Source organism: Saccopteryx leptura, chromosome 2, assembly GCF_036850995.1.
Source record: "Saccopteryx leptura isolate mSacLep1 chromosome 2, mSacLep1_pri_phased_curated, whole genome shotgun sequence".
Classification (NCBI taxonomy): Eukaryota; Metazoa; Chordata; class Mammalia; order Chiroptera; family Emballonuridae; genus Saccopteryx; species Saccopteryx leptura.
In genome coordinates this window covers 246,930,979-246,950,950 of record NC_089504.1, presented here as the reverse complement: position 1 = coordinate 246,950,950, position 19,972 = coordinate 246,930,979, and the positions used below count along the sequence as shown (strand labels likewise).

At 56.5% G+C, this 19,972-nt stretch overlaps 2 protein-coding genes across 6 annotated transcripts; both read right to left on the bottom strand.

The window, feature by feature from the left end:
• Nucleotides 1–205: 205 nt before the first annotated feature.
• B3GNT4 (UDP-GlcNAc:betaGal beta-1,3-N-acetylglucosaminyltransferase 4) lies at nucleotides 206–3,532 on the bottom strand. Its single transcript, XM_066371033.1, has 2 exons — nucleotides 3,524–3,532; nucleotides 206–1,423 (listed from the first exon to the last, which is right to left on the bottom strand). Exon 2 carries the CDS (start codon nucleotides 1,413–1,415, stop codon nucleotides 342–344), a length of 1,074 nt encoding a protein of 357 aa, XP_066227130.1. The 5' UTR covers nucleotides 1,416–1,423; nucleotides 3,524–3,532; the 3' UTR covers nucleotides 206–341.
• A 321-nt stretch (nucleotides 3,533–3,853) lies between these two features.
• On the bottom strand, nucleotides 3,854–19,697 carry LRRC43 (leucine rich repeat containing 43). 5 transcript variants are annotated; one of them, XM_066371028.1, is made up of 13 exons: nucleotides 19,600–19,697; nucleotides 18,364–18,624; nucleotides 17,196–17,306; nucleotides 14,821–14,960; nucleotides 12,783–13,021; nucleotides 12,024–12,211; nucleotides 11,015–11,286; nucleotides 6,565–6,706; nucleotides 6,302–6,424; nucleotides 6,031–6,213; nucleotides 5,556–5,583; nucleotides 5,389–5,427; nucleotides 3,854–3,965 (listed from the first exon to the last, which is right to left on the bottom strand). In XM_066371028.1, the coding sequence occupies exons 1-13, from the start codon at nucleotides 19,690–19,692 to the stop codon at nucleotides 3,865–3,867; spliced, it is 1,920 nt and encodes a 639-aa protein (XP_066227125.1). In that variant the 5' UTR covers nucleotides 19,693–19,697; the 3' UTR covers nucleotides 3,854–3,864. The 5 variants fall into 5 exon arrangements, with proteins under 5 accessions (XP_066227125.1, XP_066227126.1, XP_066227129.1 ...); XM_066371029.1 differs by having other exon boundaries at nucleotides 3,854–3,962; XM_066371032.1 differs by lacking the exon at nucleotides 19,600–19,697 and adding an exon at nucleotides 19,225–19,386.
• Nucleotides 19,698–19,972: the final 275 nt, after the last annotated feature.

The following is a 19,972-nucleotide window of genomic DNA, read 5'->3' as shown; positions in this document are numbered from 1 at the left end:
ACTCCAACACATGCTTCTCGTGTTCTTTTCCTTCATGTTTCTGTATTGTGTCCTGAGAAGAATTGTTTTGCATTTAAAAAACTGTGTGTGTGTCTTCTGGGACCCTCCGCAGCCTCCCACTTTGCAGCCTCCGCCTCAGACTGGCTGAGCCCCCCAGGGGGCTGGCAGCACTTACTGTGCTTGGCTCCCATTCAACACGAGCTGGTACAAGTGAGCCAGGTTTCAGTGCTTTTAATCAAAGTTAGAAAAGTTTGGGAGGGGATTACAAAAACTAAGCATTTCCTGTAGACCATCATGAGTCGTTGCAAGTGATTCATGATAGAAAAACACACCCAGTACACTCAGCCCACCCCTGGGAGCCGGGACAAGGGGGTGGCCGCACACTTGAGCCCCTGGTCCATCACCAGTGCCCACATGGTCCACATCTCCAGGGGGCTGAGGCGGTGCACCAGGAGCAGCCCTCTGTACAGGCAGGGGTCCAGGGGGTCCAGGGGCCGCCGGATCCCAAATGTCTTGAAGCCAGCATGGTGCATGGGGCTCACCCCCAGCTTCCTCAGACACATGCCCACAAAGACATCATCGATGGGGAAGAGCTCAGCCTCTTCCACGGCTGCTTGGAGGTGCTGCACAGTGGCTCTGGACATGACATAGCCCCCACCCCCAGCATAGGGCGGGTAGTGGCGGGCCCTGTACATGGAGGGCGGGATGAAGTATTTGACCTTGGTGTTCCTGTTAGGCAGAGCCTGGCGGATGACGTCTCCCACCAGGAGGTCCTGGTCTGGGTCCCAGCCCTCCAGGAACTCGAGGACATTGGGGACATGGACAAAGACATCATCATCTCCCTTTAGCATGAAGTGGACCTGGGGACAGGCAGCCGCCACCCAGCGCTGCAGGTGCAGCTCCTTGAGTGTCAGGTTGAAGAAGTCCTCAGCAAAGTCCCACTGCAGGATATCATCAAACTCCCGGCTCTCATAGGCCAGCAGCTGGGCCGGGGGTGTGGGTCTGGCCACCCCTAGGAGGAACACCAGCCTTAGCTTCCGGCTGCCAGCCCAGTCCCCCGCCCGGCCCCATGTGCTGCGGATGGCTGCACGCCGTTCCACATGGCCAGGCTGTGACTTGATGGCCAGGAGCAGGAAGATGTCCTTGGCACAGCCAGAAGGCTCCAGCAAGATGGAGAAGTTGCGGCAATGGCGATAGGTCAAGAAGAGGCGGTGACGGCTGGGCAGTGACTGGGAGGCATTAGCCACTGTGTAGTTGGGTGGACACTGGCTATGGTGGGGCCCCGGGGGTGCCCAGAAGGGCGGGTGGGCTATGAGTGTCCCTGCTGGCTTGACCTCCTTCTTCAGGAAGAGCAGGCAGCTGAGCAGCAGTACGGCGATGCTGTACAGGACAAGGCAGCCCAGCCTGCGGAGCATGGCAGGGCCTGCAGGGGAAGAGTGTGAGCAGCTGGCGCAACCCCAGCCAGCCTCCGCCTCCCCAGTCCCAAGAGCGACCATGACCCACAGCCCAGCAGCTAAGTCCTTGTTGGCCTTTGTCCTCCAGCTCTTTCCCAAGTCCCTCTCCCAGAGGACGGACTCAGCACACTTTGCTATGCTGGCTCTCACCTACCTTCTATCATCAAAAGGCTCTTAGGTCAACTTGTTCCCAAAATGACTTGCTGCCACTTTAAATTGAGGTACCAAGTCTCGGTAAGATTCTCAGCAATCCAAAGAGAAGACCCAGAAATGCTAACCAGCAGAGGCATGTGCTAAGGTCCTGAGTAGCAAAGCCAGGCCTTAATGCCCTCATCTTCCCCCTGGCCAAGTTGTCTGGGCCCCACGCCCTCACTCCATCCAGTGTACCACATTAGCCTCAGCCTGTTGTCTCTGCCACCACCACCACACAAGTGTCTAGTTGCTAGGGATGTGTGGCAAACAAAACAGGCAGGGAGGCTCTCAGCCCTCAGAAAAGAGACCCCAAAAGCCCAGTACAAACTTCAGACAATGCTGAGGACATTAAAGCAGTGTTGTGAAATCCAGGACAGTGAAGTTTCTTTAACCCCCAGTAGTTTAGAAAGCCCACCTTGATGGACATTTGAGCCAAACCACATAAAGATCTAAGGGAGAGTGTGCCAGGCAGAGGGGACAGGTAAGCGCAGAGCTGCAGACTGAGCAGCAGGCTGCTGTCCCCAACAGGAGCGCAGTGGCCTGGAGTATAGAGCGAAGAAACTGGCACGAAGGGGCACAGTAGATTCGTGTAAGGGTCGTGGTGAAGGGCAGAGAAAGGGCTTGGGTGTCACTGTAGGCGCCCAGAGACCCACTGGAGGATTTAGCAGAGGCAGTAAAAGAATTGGCATTGTGGCCCTGGCCGGCTTGCTCAGTGGATAGAGCATCGGCCCAGAGTATGGAGGGCCTAGGTTCGATTCTCGACGGAACACACAGAAGCGACCATCTGCTTCTCTCCCTCTTCCCCTCCCGCAGCCAGTGGCTCCACTGGTCCCAGCATCCGCCTCAGGCGGGGGTTGCCGGATGCATCACGGCGGGGGCGCATGCGGGAGTCAGTCTCACTGTCTCCCCTTCTCTCAAAAAAAAACACCTATTGTTTGAAAGGTCATTACAGCTGCTGCCTAGATAACTGATTGTGGAAGAGCAAAAACGGAGCCGAGCCCAGATGAAAACTGTTGGAGAGGACTCAGGACTCGGCCAGGGCGCTGGCTGCGGAGGGAAGAGCTGGATGGGCTTCAGGTGTGGACGCACGCGGGCTGGGAGTGCCGGCGTCCCAGGTGAGTAGTGGTGCCAGTTACCCAGAAGGGCGCAAAGAGGCGGCGGTACTCTTTCGTAAGCGTCTTGGCGCCCCCCACTGCCTGAAAAACTGCAAGCCCGCGCCGCAGTGACCCGGCTAGCCTCTGCTCTCCGCCCCATAAACCCCGGGGGCCCCACACCGCCGGGGCGCCCCACACCAAGCCTGCTAAAGGGATTCTCCCTCCCTACCGTGAGCCCACCAAGCCTGGTTTGTAACCGGCACCGGGGTCAGCGAGTGCACGGCCCCCTCTAAGTGGGGTGCCGAGTCCCAAAGGTCTGCAATTGTTTCTGGAGTGACAGCCGCCTCTGGTCCTCACAGGGCTGGGTGCCCCGACATGCCACGACAAGGCAGACGGCCAAAGGCTAATTCATTCCTTCCACGTGAGTCTACAGGGCTGTTGCGGGGTCGCAAAGCACGGATCAGGAGCCCCGTGGTGGACACCCTCCCCCCCAAAAACCTGGGCACAGCGAGCAGCGCCGCCCGTCGAGGCGTCCGGGGCAAGCGGCTCAGGCTGGCTCCGTCCCAACACCCGGGGTGAACCGAAGCCGAGCGGTCCTCACCGTCCACAGGGGTGCGGGGCCGCCTACCTGCCTGCCGATCACGGCGTCCCCCGGACAGGCGAGGCGCCCCTCTGCAGACGAGCCCCCCTCCCAGCAGCGGGGCTCCAGGCGCTCCGCCCGGCACGAAGCGGCCCTCGCGGACCTACCTGAACCGTGTCGCGGGTCGGCCCTCGCGGACCTACCTGAGCCTTGTCGCGGGTCGGGCACGGGCGAGGAATTAGGCTGGCAGCTCGCGCAGCGGAGCGGCGAGCGGGAGCACCAGCTGCACGCTCACGGCTCTGCTCGGCGGTGGGCGGAGCCCGGCCACGGGCCTACCGCTGACCACGCCCACATACGGGCGGGGCTTGTGGCCGGTGGGTCCGGAGTGGGCTCCCTCCCACCCGGGCTCCACTAAACTGCCGCGTCCCTCCCTCTACGCGCCCCTGCGGCCTCCGGGGGGAGGCCGCCCGCTCTCCGACGCGCCAGGGCCGGATAGGACAGACGCGGGGCGACAGTCGCCAGAACAGCCTTTAATGCGGCAACACTACGCGGCGATGGTCCGCAGCGCCTCCTCGGCCGAGCGGCACTGGTTCAGCTGGATCTGGACCTCCACTGTCAGGGGCTCCGGCTTGTAGTTCTCGCCTGCTGAGAAGACGAGCACGCGAGTCCGCAACGTGGGCGGGCCGTTCTCCGCCTCTCTGGGCGGGCACGTCACTGTCCCCAAAACACAAACCCTTCTCAGGCTCAGACTCGGGAATAGGGAATAAAATGAAGTCGCATTTAACTAGGGGACCACCGTTTTACTTAAAAAGACACTGACAGCCAGACGGTGGCGCAGTGGATAGGACCCAGGTTCGAGACCCCGAGGTCGCCACCTTGAGCGCGGGCTCATCTGGTTTGAGCAAGGTTCACCAGTTTGAGTCCAAGGTCGCTGGCTCGAGCAAGGGGTCACTCGGTCTGCTATAGCCCCCCCCCCCCAAAGCACATATTAGAAATCAATCAATGAACAACTAAGGAGCCTCAATGAAGAACTGATGTTTCTCAACTCTCTCCCTTCCTGTCTGTCTGTCCCTGTCTCTCTCTCTGACTCTCCCTGTCTCTGCCACACACACACACACACACACACACACACACACACACACACACACACAAATCCCTCTAGGAATATGAGATTCTGGTGAATCTATAGGACCCATAGAGCCACAAGGACTATGTGTCAGTCCCCACTCTGAATGTCCCTGTCCCACCTCAGCCTGGCTCCTACCCCAGAATGCTTTCCTGCCCATGTAATGACCCACATCAAGCCCCTCTTGTCTCAAGGCCACAGGGAAGACACAGAGCTTGGTCGTCAGGGTGGTTGTGGCCTCAATGCTGACTAGACTAAGATAGGATCCTCCATCCTTCTGGTCTTTGGTCCTAAATCAGGCTGATTCCTCAGCAGATCCTGCTATGACCTGAATGTTTGTGTCCTCCCCAAAAATGCATATGTGCAATCCTCACGCCGAAAGGTGGTGGTAGTGGTAGGTGGAGCCTTTGGGAGGTGATTAAGTCCTAAGGGCAGAGGTATCATGAGTGGGATTAGCACCCTCTTATAAAAGAAGCTCCAGGCTCTGGCTGGTTGGCTCAGCAGTAGAGCGTCAGCCCAGCGTGTGGAAGTCCCGAGTTCGATTCCAGGCCAGGGCACACAGGAGAAGCACCCATCCACTTCTCCACCCTTCCCCTCTCCTTCCTCTCTGTCTCTCTCTTCCCCTCCCGCAGCCAAGGTTCCATTAGAGAAAAGTTGGCCCAGACGCTGAGGATGGCTCCATGGCCTCCACCTCAGACGCTAGAATGGCTCTTGTTACAATCAAGCAACGCCCCAGATGGGCAGAGCATCGCCCCCTGGTGGGCATGCCGGGTGGATCCCGGTCGGGTGCATGCAGGAGTCTGTCTGCCTCCCCACTTCTAACTTCAGAAAAATAAAATAAAATTAAAAAAAATAAAAGCTCTGGAGAGAGCCCTCCCTCCTCCCTCCACCATGTGCAGGACCTGTGAGAATGCGGCTACAAAGCAGGATGAGGGTTCTTACCCAATGGTGCTGGCACCTTGGACTTCCCAGGCTCCAGAGCTGCAAGAAATAAACGTCTATTGTTCGTGAGCTGCCACATCTGTGGTGCTGTTAACCGCAGCCCCAGTGGACGAAGGCAGGTCCTCAGGGTATGCTCCCTGCCCGCGGTCACCATCACTGGCTCTTACGTTTTTTAGCTTTCTTATTCTTTGAATCCTGAGAGAAAGGACCACCAGATAAGACGCTCGCTCACAGAGTGAGAGATGCTGGGAGAGGGGTGGATGCAGATTCCGGTGCCTTCTTGTGGGAGCTCCCAGCCCTGCCAGGGCCTCTCCTGGTCCCCGATGGGGGCTGCGTCTCACAGGGGGAGCGGGGCCCTACCTGCCCTCTTGCCTTGTTCCTTGCCCCTGAGAAGGCTGCCTGATGTGCTGTGTCCCACAGAGCTGCCCCCCCCCCCCGCAGCCCCATGAGCTTGGGAGAGGCCCTGCCGTCCCTGGCCGGCCTGTACGTTCCCCGTTCCCAGGGTCCTGCCAGTGCTGCAGCTCCCTGAGGGGGGTCAGGGCTCAGGGCCCCTCGTCCCCCAGCCTCCCACCCCATCCCTCCCACCACCTGCCCCCCAGTACCCTTCCTGTGGGGGAGGGTGTGGTGGGGGCCCTGCGGTACCCTGGAAAGTGTCAGTCTGTCGGATTCCAAGGTGCGGATCACCCCGAAGTTGCACAGGGAACTCACAAGCGACTCCCCGGCCAGCAGAGGCTCCAGGACCACCAAGCAGCTGCCCAGCACCCGCAGGGTGGGCAGGTCCTGACGGAGCTCTTTAGGAAGCTCCTTCTTCTTCTTGGACCCCATCTGTTCCAGGGAGGAGCGGCCAGGAGGGTGACAGGGCCCAGCAGGGATGTGCCCGGCCCCCGGCGCTGCCACCCACGGCCCGCGGTACCTTCGTCATCTCTTGGTCCTCTCTAGCGGCCTTGCCTTTCCCTTTCTTGTCCTTCTCTCCTTTTCCCTTCTTGGAGGGCAAAGGACTGTCCACAGGAGGGGCCACCACAGGCCAGGAGAGAACCTGGGGGGCGGCGACACAGGCCACACTGGGACCCCCTGGGGTCTTTCCGGAAAGGGGCTGAGACCCGCCAACCAGGGAGCAGGGCAGAAAACCGGAAGGGAGGTGGGCAACGGTCCACCTTGGGGAACGCCAGTGCCCACCTTCTCCTCCACGATGGTCACGATGGTCCCCGCCAGCAGGAAGGCCTTGAGTGCCACCAGGTCCCTGAGCGTGTGCTGCATCTCGTAGCTGCAGGGGATGACGTCAGCCCAGGGCTTGCGGACGGTGCTGAAGAGGACTGTCCTGAGAGGGGACATGACCCCGGGGGCCGTCAGGCAGGGCCCACAGGCTGTGGGGCACTGTGGGACAATATGAGCCTGGCGCTGACCACGGCCAGGTGGCGCAGGGGGCCGGGGGGCCAGGAAGGGACACGGGCACAGCGGACAAAGCTGTGGGGACAGTGAACGCCGCATGGGGACTTCCTGCAGGGGGTGACTGTGCACTAAACAGTGGGTGGAAACCAACCAGAAATGAATCATAAGTTGAAAAAAGAAATCAAGGTAGGAGTAAAACTATTTTGAATTCCCTGAATTGTTACAAAGTGATTCTCTGGTGCCAATAGGAACTGGGGGAGTTCCAAACCATGCACTCGGGAGAGGATGCCAGGGCTCAGACAGATGTCTGCAGCCCGAGGTGCGCGCGGCACCCTTCGGAATGGCCCACGTCAGTCAACAGGAACAGATGTGGGATCACTGACCCCTGAATCTGAGCCTCAAAAAGGAAGCAAATGCCACCACGTGGATGAACCCTGAAGACATGATGCCCAGTGACATATGCCAGACACGAAGCAAACGCTGTGATTCCATTCGTGTGAGGTCCCTAGACTCCTCACAAAGAGAAAGAAAATAGAAAAGAGGTTCCTAGAGGCGGACGGATGGGAGGGGCGGGGCTCGTGTTTAATGGGAACTGGTTCAGTTTGGGAAAATGAAAACGTTTCGGAGGTGGATGCTGGTGATGGCCGCCCAATGACGTGAACGCACGGAATGCCCCTGAGCGGTGCGCTTACAGTGGTGAAAGCCGGCAATTTTCTGTGACCCGTCTTTTATCACAATAAAAAAGGATATGGTGTTGTGAGGTGTGACCCCCCCCCAGGAGTGTGGTGTGGCCTTGCTCGTTTTCATCCACCCAGGGCCTCCTTGTTTGCTTCCTGACACACTGCCACAGGTGCTGACGAACAGAAGGGGTCGTTCGTAAAGTGAATAAATGTTACTTATGCCAGCCAGATTCCAAAGCATATTGGAAAGTAAAAGTTCTCAAAGTGGTGAGATATTGGGTCAAAAGCAGAAACAGCGATCCCCCAGACCAGAATTCAGAATCCGTAATTAGAATTATACTAGGATTAGACACCATATGTGACCATGGTAGGAAATAGTGTAACATACATTGCTTTAAAAACTGGATTAGGGAACGGGGAGAGGGAAAGGGGGAGGGGGAGGGGCACAAAGAAAACTAGATAGAAGGTGACAGAGGACAATCTGACTTTGGGTGATGGGTATGCAACATAAGTGAACGACAAGATAACCTGGAGTTGTTATCCTTGAATATATGTATCCTGATTTATTGATGTCGCCCCATTAAAAATAAAATTATTTAAAAAAAAAACAAAAACAAAACTGAATTACAGCATGGAGAATTAATAATATAACAACATTATTTCAATTTTTTTATTGATTGGTTTTAGAGAGAGAGGGAGAGAGAGAAACGTTGATTTGTTGTTCCACTCATTTATGCACTCATTGGTTGATTCTCATATGTGCCCTGACCAGGGATTGAACTGGCAACCTTGGCATGTCAGGATGATGTTCTAACCAACTGAGCTACCTGGCCAGGGCCTAAATGATCACAAATTTGAAGTGATAAAAACTCAGAGAAAGTAGAATAAAATACTTCTTCCAGCACTGAGGTGGAAGAAACTTTTCCCTCAAAGGAGGATGCAAAGACAGTTATGAATTGAAATCCAACAGAAGTTAAGCCCAATAAAACAATTCAATCCAGAGCGTGCATACAGTGTGAATCAACTGGGCAAACACAAATGTTAAAAGGGAAACATGAAGTTGGAGGGAATGCCCTGGCCAGATAGCTCGGATGGTTAGAGCATCATCCTAAACTGCAGCCGTTGCCGGGTTGATTCCCGGTCAGGGCACATACAGGAACAGCTTGATGTTCCTGTCTCTCTCTCTCTGCCCCCCTTCCTCTCTCTCTAAAATCAATAAATTAAAAAAAAAAAATTAATGGAGGAAATATGTGGCTATGACGAATTTAAAAAATTAGTCCCAAAGCCCTAGCCAGTTGTGGATTCGATCCTCGGTCAGGGCCCGTACGGGAGATGCCAGTGAACGCACAACTAAGTGGAACGACAAATAAATGCTTCTCTCTCTCTCTCTTCCTGTCTCTGTCTCTCTAAAATCAATCAGTTAAAAATAGGTCTATAAAACATTAGTGCTATGGCCCTGGCCGGTTGGATCAGCGGTAGAGCGTCGGCCTGGCATGCGAGGGACCCGGGTTCGATTCCCGGCCAGGCCACATAGGAGAAGCGCCCATTTGCTTCTCCACACCCCCCTCCTTCCTCTCTGTCTCTCTCTTCCCCTCCCACAGCCAAGGCTCCATTGGAGCAAAGATGGCCCGGGCGCTGGGGATGGCTCCTTGGCCTCTGCCCCAGGCGCTAGAGTGGCTCTGGTCGTGGCAGAGCGATGCCCCAGAGGGGCAGAGCATCGCCCCCTGGTGGGCAGAGCATCGCCCCTGGTGGACGTGCTGGGTGGATCCCAGTCGGGTGCATGCGGGAGTCTGTCTGACTGTCTCTCCCTGTTTCCAGCTTCAGAAAAATGCAAAAAAAAAAAAAAAACCAAACAAAAAAACATTAGTGCTACAAACAGAATCTGAGACAGAATGTGACTAACTGTACTTCCCAGGCAGGGTAAAGAAATTCTATAACCTGAACTAAAACATACAGGCCAAAAAAAAAAAACCCCTGGTGATAAAATATTGTAAATAAATACTTTAAGAATAACACTCAAAAATGCACCAGAGGCCCTGGCCGGTTGGCTCAGCGGTAGAGCGTCTGCCTGGCGTGCGGGGGACCCGGGTTCGATTCCCGGCCAGGGCACACAGGAGAAGCGCCCATTTGCTTCTCCACCCCCGCCCCCCCCTCCTTCCTCTCTGTCTCTCTCTTCCCCTCCCGCAGCTGAGGCTCCATTGGAGCAAAGATGGCCCGGGCGCTGGGGATGGCTCCTTGGCCTCTGCCCCAGGCGCTAGAGTGGCTCTGGTCGCGGCAGAGTGACGCCCCGGAGGGGCAGAGCATCGCCCCCTGGTGGGCAGAGCGTCGCCCCCTGGTGGGCAGAGCGTTGCCCCTGGTGGGCGTGCCGGGTGGATCCCGGTCGGGCGCATGCGGGAGTCTGTCTGACTGTCTCTCCCCGTTTCCAGCTTCAGAAAGAAAAAGTAAAAAAAAAAAAAAAAAAAAAAAAAAAAAAAAAAATGCACCAGAGAGAGCAGGCGACACAATCTACTTCCAGACCATTGTCTCCACTGCAGTCACCTTCCCAAAAGGCAGATCTGATTTAGGTACGGCCCTGCTTAAAACTGTTCATGGTATCCCTTTAATAGAAAGTAGGCTATCTTTCTGTCTGTCTACCTTTCCAATCCCCACCTTCCTCCACATTCAAGCTCCTGCCATCTGTCCCCCCCTTCGTGTCACTATAGGGGCACAGACACACCCCGCCCTTCCCTGGAGTGCCACTTACTACGCAGGGTGTGGGATAACGACTGTTTGGTCATTTCCTTTTCGAGATGGGTCAGGGCCCGACAGGTCACCATCTATCCTGTTGTCTGTAGACCCAGAATCATGCCTGTTAAGAGTAATTAAGCCCTGGCCAGGTGGGTCAATGGGTAGAATGCCGTCCCAGTGCGCCAAGGTTGTAGGTTGGATCCCCAGTCAGGGCACAGACAAGAAGCGACCGATGAGAGCACAAATAGATGAACAATAAGCTAGTGTTTCTCCTCTCTCTCTCACCCTTCCTCTCTTAAATAAACAACCTATGAATGCATAAATAAGTAGAACAACAAATCAATGTTTCTCTCTCTCCCTCATTTCCTCTCTCTCTAAAATCAATAAAGTGACATTTTTTAAAAAAGAATTTTTTATCAAAGCAAGACAAACTGCAACACATGAATGCTGTGGAGAGGACCAGACGGGACTTAGGAAGGCGAGAAAGAGCCAGCACCCGGGTTGGAAGATCCGTGCCACACGCCAGACGCCAGAGTCAGTTCAAGATGGACTCAAGTTAAACCAGAAAGGTTTCCAGCCCTAAGGCCGAAGTGTGAAGGGCTGTGCATCTGTTTGTTTTCAGGTGACTGAAGAGTCAGGCCCTCAGGGTCCCCTGGCCCTTCAGGGAGGAGATGCACCTGCCTTCTGGGGGCAAGGTCAGGACCCCAGGAAAGAGGGTGAACACGGGGCCCAAACTCTCCCGAGAGAGTGGCCTCAGGGGCCTGGTGTCCGGACAGGCAGGGGAGGCCTGGTGACCCCGGGTCTTACTGCCACCGGGCCTCCATCCTTACCCTGGCAATGGGCAAAGCCGGGGGTCCACTTTCGGTCGCAACGTTGCCAACTTCTCTACAGAGTCCACGGACCTGGGCAAGGATATCGACCCGCCCGAGACCACCGAGCCCTCCAGCTCTGCCGACGGGAACTGGGACACGGTGGCCGACAAGGACTCTGCAACCTCCTCAGCCTCTTTGGGGACGGCGGCCGCAGTGGGCGCAGTGGGGGAGCCGACTTCTGCGGGCATGTCCTCGTCCAGCTGCTCCGCGCTGGCAGGGGGCTTGAGGATCTGCGGGAGGAGACACGGGAACAGGGCTGTGCCGCCAGGTTCCCCCAGGCGCAGCGTGAACGTGGGTGAGCCGACGTGGGTCAGCGTTTTTGGATGGACTTGCAGTGTGAGCACACACGGGAATGCAGGTTAAAAAGAATGCCAAGCTTGTTTCTCCCGCAAGGTCTGTGCCAAGAGTGTAAACAGTGACTACCGGTGCCTGAGACAGCGGGTGGCTTCCTTGGGGTTCCTCTGGATGGGGGGGATGGGAGGTGTATGGGTTGGACTAAGGATGTGGGAGGAGCGGTCAGTCTGGGGGTGAAGTTCTAGGCTGCTCCCTTGTGAGGCTGTTTGCTCATATATTTTTTTAATTTAAAAAATTTTCCATTGATTTGAGAAAGGGTGGGCAGGAAGGGAGAGAGGGAGAGAGAACAGCATCAACTCGTTGTTCCACTTGGATGTGCACTCATTGATGGCTACACAAACCCACAACCTCATCACACCAGGACAGTGCTCTATCTACTGAGCCACCTGACCAGGGCTGTTTGCTGACATTGGGGGGGGGCAGAAGAGTGCGTGCAGTTGGGAGGTGGCGCGGGAGGTGGTTCCTGGTTCCGAGCAGGGCTGAATCACAGGAACCCTGCTCAGGACCCCACCCCACCCCAGGGCCTCCAGAAGCAGATGCGCCTGCATGGAAGACATGGACCCCAGAGCAGGACTCCGCCCACCTACTCTCAGGACCCGCCCAGTACGCTCACCTCAGCCCGCGCCTCTGCGTCTTCATTCCCTTTGCCATCTTCATCTTCCATAAAGTCGTAGGTCACGTAGTAGCTGTAAGTGATAAAAGGGCCCTGGGGCCCTGGTTCTGGGTCCAAGACAGAGCTGTCCAGAACCCCTCTGATGTTTCCAATTGTCACCACCAACTGTGCCTCACAGGCCAAGAAGTCTGCCAGGAGAAACGGGCAGGGGTGAGGGCGTTGTGGGGTTGGAAGCGGCAGATGACAGGCAGCAAGAGGCCCGGGCGGTAGACTGCCGCGCGGGCTAAGCCCTGGAGTTTGCACACGGGTTTAATCACAGTGACTCTGGGTAAGTCTCTTGGGCGAGACACCCCTCTTGGGCCAGACGCTCCTCTTGGGCTTCCTGTTCCCGATCTGCATAAGGGGAATGACAGCAGCGGCTTTGCAGGATGGTTACAGCACATGCACCGTGTGGCTGTCATTGTCAACGTTGATCCTCTTGACCTGGAGACGGCCCTGGTGCTGCTGGTGGCGCCTAGGCCACAAGGGGGCGATCTCAAGTCACCACGGAAGACAAGATGCTGATCTAAAGAATGCCTTCCATTGGCCTGGGACGAGAGGGGACCGAGGAGGTCCCAGCCTCCCTACCCCTTCTGCCCCCAAATCCCAACCACAGGGACCAAATCTGGGCAAGAACTCCAACAAAGAAGGTGAGCTGCACCCAGCCAGGGTCTGGGCTGCCCAGGGAGCTGTGGCGACGCCCCCGATCAGCACGCTCACCCGCACTGTGGTGGAGCCCCCGGAACTGGTGCTTCTCGTTGGGAGACACGGTGATGTCGTCCAGCACGCAGAGGTGGGCCAGGCTGTCGATGGTGAAGCCGCGGTAGTAGGGCACCAGGGCCAGCGGGTTCCCCTGCAGCACCAGGAGCCGCAGGCGCTGCAGGGTGCTGAGGCTGGCTACCATGCCCTGCAGGTCCGTCAGGTCGTTGAAGCCCAGGTCCAGAGACACCAGGTTGGGCCTGGGAGGTGAGCAGAGAGGTGGGGACAGGCCTGCCTGCGTAGCCTCCCCGGCTCCCGGTCCAGGGCAGACAGCAGGCCTGATGCTGAGGGCCGCATGGCAGACTGGCACACTTTGGGCAGCTCAGGACCCAACTTAGCCCCCTCCACACACAGGCAAGGACCTCCTGGCTCCACTGCCCCCTCTCTCTGTGGCACTGCCATCCTCACAGGTCAGAGATGGCCCTTGTCACATCCTGCCTCTGCCTGACTCCTATTGACACAGATCTCTTACAGGATAAACATCTCGGTATCTCCCATGGAACCTGATACTGTTTTGTGCATCTAGAAGGTTCTTGACGAAGACTGGCCGACTGTCATGAAAGGCAGAGGGAAGGACCATGGGGAGGGGTGTGCGTGCGGGTACCCTGGAAGGTAATATGGAGACCGGGAGGGAGGCAGGAGACGTGAGGGTCTAGGCGTGGAGAACGCCTTCCCAAGCCGGACTGGTGGCCCATCACAGGAAGCCCTTTGGCTCCTCTCTTGGGGCCCATGGCAGCAGGAGAGCATACTGGTGGGGGGGAAGGGGTGAGGACCAGGCAGGGGGCAGGGTGGTTCCGCCCCCACCCAGAGAATGAGAAAGCAAAGTGACTTCAGCTCTGAGAACTGAGACAAGATAAACACAGGGAGACAGCTCCTCAGCACCCCCTCGCACGGCCACCAACCACCAGAGCGATCCCGCAGGCTGGCTCCGGTACTTCCCCCGGCCTGTCCCCCGCCCTCCTATGGCCCGTCCTGCCTGTGATGGTGGCCCACCAGTCAGTGGGAAACACACAAACTTTACCCAATATCAGCCTTTTCAACGGAACTAGGGGAAGCGTCAGCAAAGCCTAGTCACAGGATGTCTACCCTCCCTCCTTTTCCTTTCAGAACAGTGAAAGGTGGAGGTTTCGCATCTATGTATTTATGAAATCCACACTCAGCATTAACCAGGTTGCCTAGGTTTATGGTAAAGTATTATTTTCCAAATAAAGAGTCGGAACACCTGGTACCCTGTCCATGGCACAAGTCTGAAATCCAACATCCCTGACGGCTGTAGTCGGTGGGAGAGAGTGATCGGAATCGTCCAAACACAGCCAAGGCTGCGTAGAGGCAGCGTGGCTGGGAGTCGGAGACGGGAGGAAGGAAACGGTGGTCAGAGAGAGGAACCTCTGAGAGTGCACCCCCGGGGTACGTGAGAAAGCAGGGAGCAATGCTGACCTGTGCCCTCTGCCCCTTCGGGACCCGCAGTGAACCTCAGGTCCAGGGTTTTCAGTGTCCCACTCTCCACCAAGGACACAAAGTCAAACCAACAGTCGTATATAGGAAAGCCATTGTCAGCCCAGGGTGATTTTGTCCCCAGTGGACCTTTGGCACTATCTGGAGACATTTCAGTTGTCACAAGTGGTGTGGGGCGGTGCTACTGGCACTCGGTGGGTACAGAGGCCAGGGATGCTACTCAACTTCCTGCCGTGCACAAGACGGCCCCACCTGGAGAGTTATCCAGCCCAATGTCAACAGTGCTCAGTCGCGAGACCCCGCCCTAAAACAGGGCACCCGAGCAAAGGTCCGACTTACTCCCAGCGCCCCTCACTGTCCTTTCCTGGCCCTCCATGGGACTGTTTCACGGGGCCAGAGAAATAAACCTGAGGTCTGCAGTCAGCAGCCAACCAGGAGTTATAGAAAAGAGCAAAGCTGGGTCCTGCACGCTACCAGGGTGGGACCGCCCAAATCTAACGCTTAACCCCTTCCCCTACTCTCCCTTTTGAGGCTCCTGAGTTACCAGTGCTCCACGGTGACGTACAGACTTTGCAGGGAGCCCTGAAGTTTGTTGTGACCTAACCCCAAGTGCTGCAGGCCTGGCGGCGGGTGAGCGCACAGACACTCCGCGCTGGTCAAGACGTTGCCGTAGAGCTCCAACACCTGCAAGGGGCAGAGACGGCACCCGTGAGCCGGCACCGTCCGCCCGCCCGGGAAACGCAGCAGAGGAAGCACCCATCAGCCATGTGCGCCTCCCCAGCCCCCCGGCCCTCCTCATAGAAGTCTGGGAAGGAGCTATTCCTGCAGCCGGTACTGGGAAGTTTTTCTTTTGTGAAGGAAACTAAAATTGGGAACGGGAGTTGATGTTGGTGAGCTTGGGAGGGGACACGCCTAACACCTGGCGACTTCCCAACCCTTGGCGCTGAGTCTCTGTGTACCCCGCGCTACCATCCTTCTGACATTGTCCCTGAAAGTGCTGACTGACTGATCTGTAACTGCAGATAAACGGCATGTTGGTCCAGGAATCCTAGGAGCTCACTTCCATAGAAGCAGGCAGACTCCCACCTTTAGGTGTCCGGGCTCTGGGGCATTTGCTGATCTTCAACTGTCATACCAGGATGACATCAAGGCAAGATGACATAAAACCAGGGTAACATAAAACCAGACTGGCGTAAAACCAAGATGACACACACCAAACCGTTCTTTGACCCATTCGAGATCCTTATCGGAATAGACCGGGCCCGTCTGCACGCAGAGACCGGTTCAAGCCCCTGCCCTTGACCTCTGCTCTCCTTTCCCTCTCTTGTCTCATAACCACCTCTCCCTGCACCGAGATGTTCACAGGGCCTTGGTGACGAGAGTCCCACCCTCTTCCCAGGCTGCTGGCTCTTGAGTGAGCCCACTTTCCTTTCTCCAGCCCCCATCTCTCAATCCTGGGCTGTCGAGCAGCAGAGAGCTGCGCCGCCTGGGAAGCCAGAGTGGCCCCGCGGAAACGGCAGCGAGCTCTTGCGTGCTGCCTCCACGGCCTCGCCTGGTGTTGTCCTGAGCCTGGCACTGAGATGTCGTTCTCAGTGCCTTCTGTCACTAAATCTGCTCATCTCAGCCTCTGATTTTAATCTGAGACTGCTTTTGATGGGATTAAGCAGCACTCATTGGAAGTTCCACAGTGGTCATGGGGATGCACAGTACAGCACAGGGGAATCGAGTCAATAGTATTGCCCGGTGGGTACGGGGGACATCGGGGGACCCACAGTGTGCAGTGTATAACCACCCTCTGACCACTGTGCTGCACACCTGAGACCAACACAAAGTAATACTGAAGATAAGCTGCAATTAAACAATAAAATTTAAATTAAAATAATATTGAGACTATTATGATAGGCGGGGCTCAAGGCTTATGATAAAGCCTAGCCTACCTTTCCTTTTAAACTATTCTTTTTTTATTGATTGATTTTATAATAGAGGGAGAGAGACAAGAACATCAATCTGTTCCTGTAGGTGCCCTAACCAGGGATTGAACCCACAACCTCTGTGCTTCGGGACAATGCTCTAACCAACTGAGCCATCCAGCCAGGGCTAAGCTTTTTTTTTTTTTTTTTTCTTTTTTGTATTTTTCTGAAGCTGGAAACGGGAAGGCAGTCAGACAGACTCCCGCATGCGCCCATCAGGGGGGCGATGCTCTGCCCATCTGGGGCGTCGCTCAGTTGCGACCAGAGCCACTCTAGCGCCTGAGGCAGAGGCCACGGTAAGCTATTTTTTACTGTGCTAAAATATATATAACATAATTTACCATTTTAAGAATAAGATTCAGTGGCCTTAAGTGCATTCTCACTGTTATACAACCACCATCACAATCTATTTCCAAATTTTGTCATCGCCCCAAACAGAAACTCCGTACCCATTAAGCCACAATTCCCCACTGCCCACCCCCACCCCCACCCACTGCTGCTCCTGTTTGTCCCTTCTACATACAGAGGTGGAACCATCTAATATGTGGCCTTCCTGTGTCTGGCCTTTGTCATTTAGTGTAATGTTTTCAAAGTTCATCCTTGGTGTAGCCTGGGTCACTCCTTTTTATGGCCAAACAATATTCCACTGTAGGAACAGACCACAGCGGGGTTGTCGCCACCTCTTGGCTCTCGTGAATGATGCTGCCATGAATGAACATTGGCATACAAAGATCTGAGTCCCTGCCTTCGACTCTGTTGGGCTATTCCTAGGAAGGGAATGGCTGGGTCTACAGAAATGACACTTTTGAGGACTCTGACCCTCCTCTGACAAGCCTGGGGCAGCCTCACCACAGCCATGGCGGCCACACCTTCTGCGTGCGGGGCAGGGTGGAGCAGGCCTCTGGGCCTAGCTGGCTCACAGGCCTGAAATGGAACCAGGGCGCCTTACCTTAAGAGTTGGGGGCAGATTGACTGCATCAATCTCCTTGATTTGATTAGCACTTAGCACCAACTCTTCGAGCTTTGGAAATTTCAGGAGGTCTTTATCCACCAGGCTCACCTGGAAATGAAGGAAGAGATGCTACAAGCTCGGGTGGGCAAGACAGCGGTGGGGCAGAAACCCAGTAGAAGTGAGGACGGCGACAGCTTACCCATCTGCACAGAGTCCTCTCCCAACACCCCAACCCCCTTCTTCTCCTGTGAGCCTCTCCTGCCTCGTTCTGCCAGGATCTGAGCATCTCAGGCACTGTGGTGACCTCTCACCTCAGCCCTCACCCCTCCTCTGGCTGTGGGCGTGGTACAATTTCCAGCTTATGTCCTATGTCCTATGTCCCTTGCTGGACTGGGAGCTCCGGAGGACAGGAGTCCCACCTCCTTTGCTGTCCACCCCCGAACCACGGTGAACCCTCGGGTCTTAAGGAGTCACTCTGGTTTGCACACCGGAGCCTGTTCATGAGGCTGCAGCTCCCTGTGGCCCCAGAGACATTAAGGGCCCTTCTTGGCTGGGCCTCTCTTCTCTAGGGTGACTGAGCAGCATGCCAGCTTACCTAGGATTGAGGGGCTCCAAGGACATGAACATTTGAGCATTAAACCAGACAAATCCCAGGCAAGCTGGTTGCTCCGCCCTCACCCCTGAGGGTTGTGTTATGCACAGTCTCTCTGGGCACACAGGGGCGAACTTGGGAAGTCTGAGCCACGTTTCCGTGCATGCTTTGCGCTCTGCTCTTGATATAAGCACAGGCTTTTTAGTAACAGGACTTTATTATAGCACTACATTGCCCCCCAACCCAGACCTTGGCCCCCACAGTTAAAATGAAGTAAAACCAATATGAACACTTTGAAAGGTCTCTACTAGGACCCGGGAGGGTCGATGGCAGGGTGCTCCAGAGGTCAGCTCTTTAAGACACATGGTGGACCTCCGCCCAGGGTGAAGGAAGAGAATGTACAATAAAGAATAAGTGAGCAGCTGGCTCTGCTCAGTGGACGGGCTGGTGAGACTCATTAGGAGGGCAGAGCTATCTCCATCCATCCCCCCTCCACACAACACCCGGGTGTTACCCCGAAGTGCTCTAAGCAGGGTGGCCTCCTACCATCCCCTCTGCACCCCGTGCACTCACCTTCTTGTCCACCACCCGGAGGGACCTGAAATAGGAGTACAAGAAGTCGTCTTTGACCATCAGGGGATTCCGAACGGCTAGCTGTCTCAGGAAACTGTCCTCGGCGCTGGAGCCCTCCAGCAGAGCCCAGGGCGACTGGGGGCTGCAGACCAGGCCCAGCAGGTCTCCCACCGTCTCCTCCCAGGGGCTCCCGACCTCCTCCTCTCTGGAGATCAGCTCCCTGTGTGTCCGGCAAGTTTGAGGAAGAAAGCGCGACTTGTTCTGTAGTGGTGGAGATGGAGAATTTCTGTTTATGACTCCAACCTGAACAGACTGCACAATAGGACAGTCAGGGATAAAGAACTGAGAGACATGTACACAATAAGTAATCAATGCTTATGAGTGATCATCAGCCGTAGCTGTAACTATAAACGAAGGAAACGAAAAAATAATAAAAAGGTTCGTTCCCGCCTGTAGGAGTTTGCTCTTGACTGGGAACCCGGCAGACTCAAGTGAAAGGGATCAAACATTTAAGGCAAGACTTGTGTTCTGGAAGCCAGGAGGCCCCAGGGGCAACCTGTGGGATGTCACTAACAAAGGGAAGGGTTTTGAAGAGGTGGCAAGGCTCCAAGGTCAAGTCAGAACCTTTAGATGCCGTCCTGGGAGATGACCCAGTTAGACCCAGAATCTCCTTTCCCCCCTCCTTTCTCCAGGGAACTCTTGAGTGAGGCCTCTATGAAACCCTACAGCTCAGCATAATGCCAGGCACACAGTAGGTGCTCAAGCAATGTTTGCTGAGGAAACAGCGACTCCCCCTTGGCGCTGAGTGCGTGGGGCCCGACTTCCCACCGCGACCCTTCCAGGCTCAGGGCGTTTCCGCACATTTGAGAAGCCGCGTCTCCCTGTCCGGCTCCTCCTCTCCCCACCACGGGGACCGCGCTGATGACCCGGCCCTCTGGCCACACCGCGGCGGGGTCCCAACTGCTGGCCCTGCTCTCGGAATAAGCTCTTCGCCTCAAAAGGGGCCCGGAGTCTCCAGGAGAGCGGGAGACCCTGCCCAGGTCAGCCCGATGCGCTCTACCCCCGGAAACAGCTCCCTCAGGCCCAGGTGGGGGCCCTGAGCCCCGCGCCCACCTCAGCGCCCAGACCCCCTGCCCTGCCCGCCCGGCTCCCAGTCCCTAGACCCTGGATACTCCGTCCGTCCGTCCCCTCCTTCCACCTGCAGCTCCCTCCGGCCACCCCGGCCGGCGCCCGCACCCAGCTGCCCACGCCGCAAGGAAACTCGTGCAGACACAGCTGCCGCAGGTGCTCCCGGACCGCGGCGCTCACGGTGCCGCTCCGCTCCTCCATGGTCTCTCGGCCGCCACGCTCTCCCGGTTGCTAAGCAACTGCGGGACGCGCACGTACTCCAGGCAGCCCCGCGCGCGGCGGCGCTGGCGCTCCGGAGCCCCACGATCCGCGGGTGGAGCCCGCTTTTCCCACCCGAGACCCAGACTGAGCCCCAGGCGGCCCGAGCTTTCCCTCTGGACTGTCTGTGCTCGCAGCTGTTGTAAAGCGGGGCGACGGGACAGGTCTCACCGCGGCTGGGGGTCGGAACTGCAGCGGCTCTGGGCAGGTGCGAGCGCTTCCT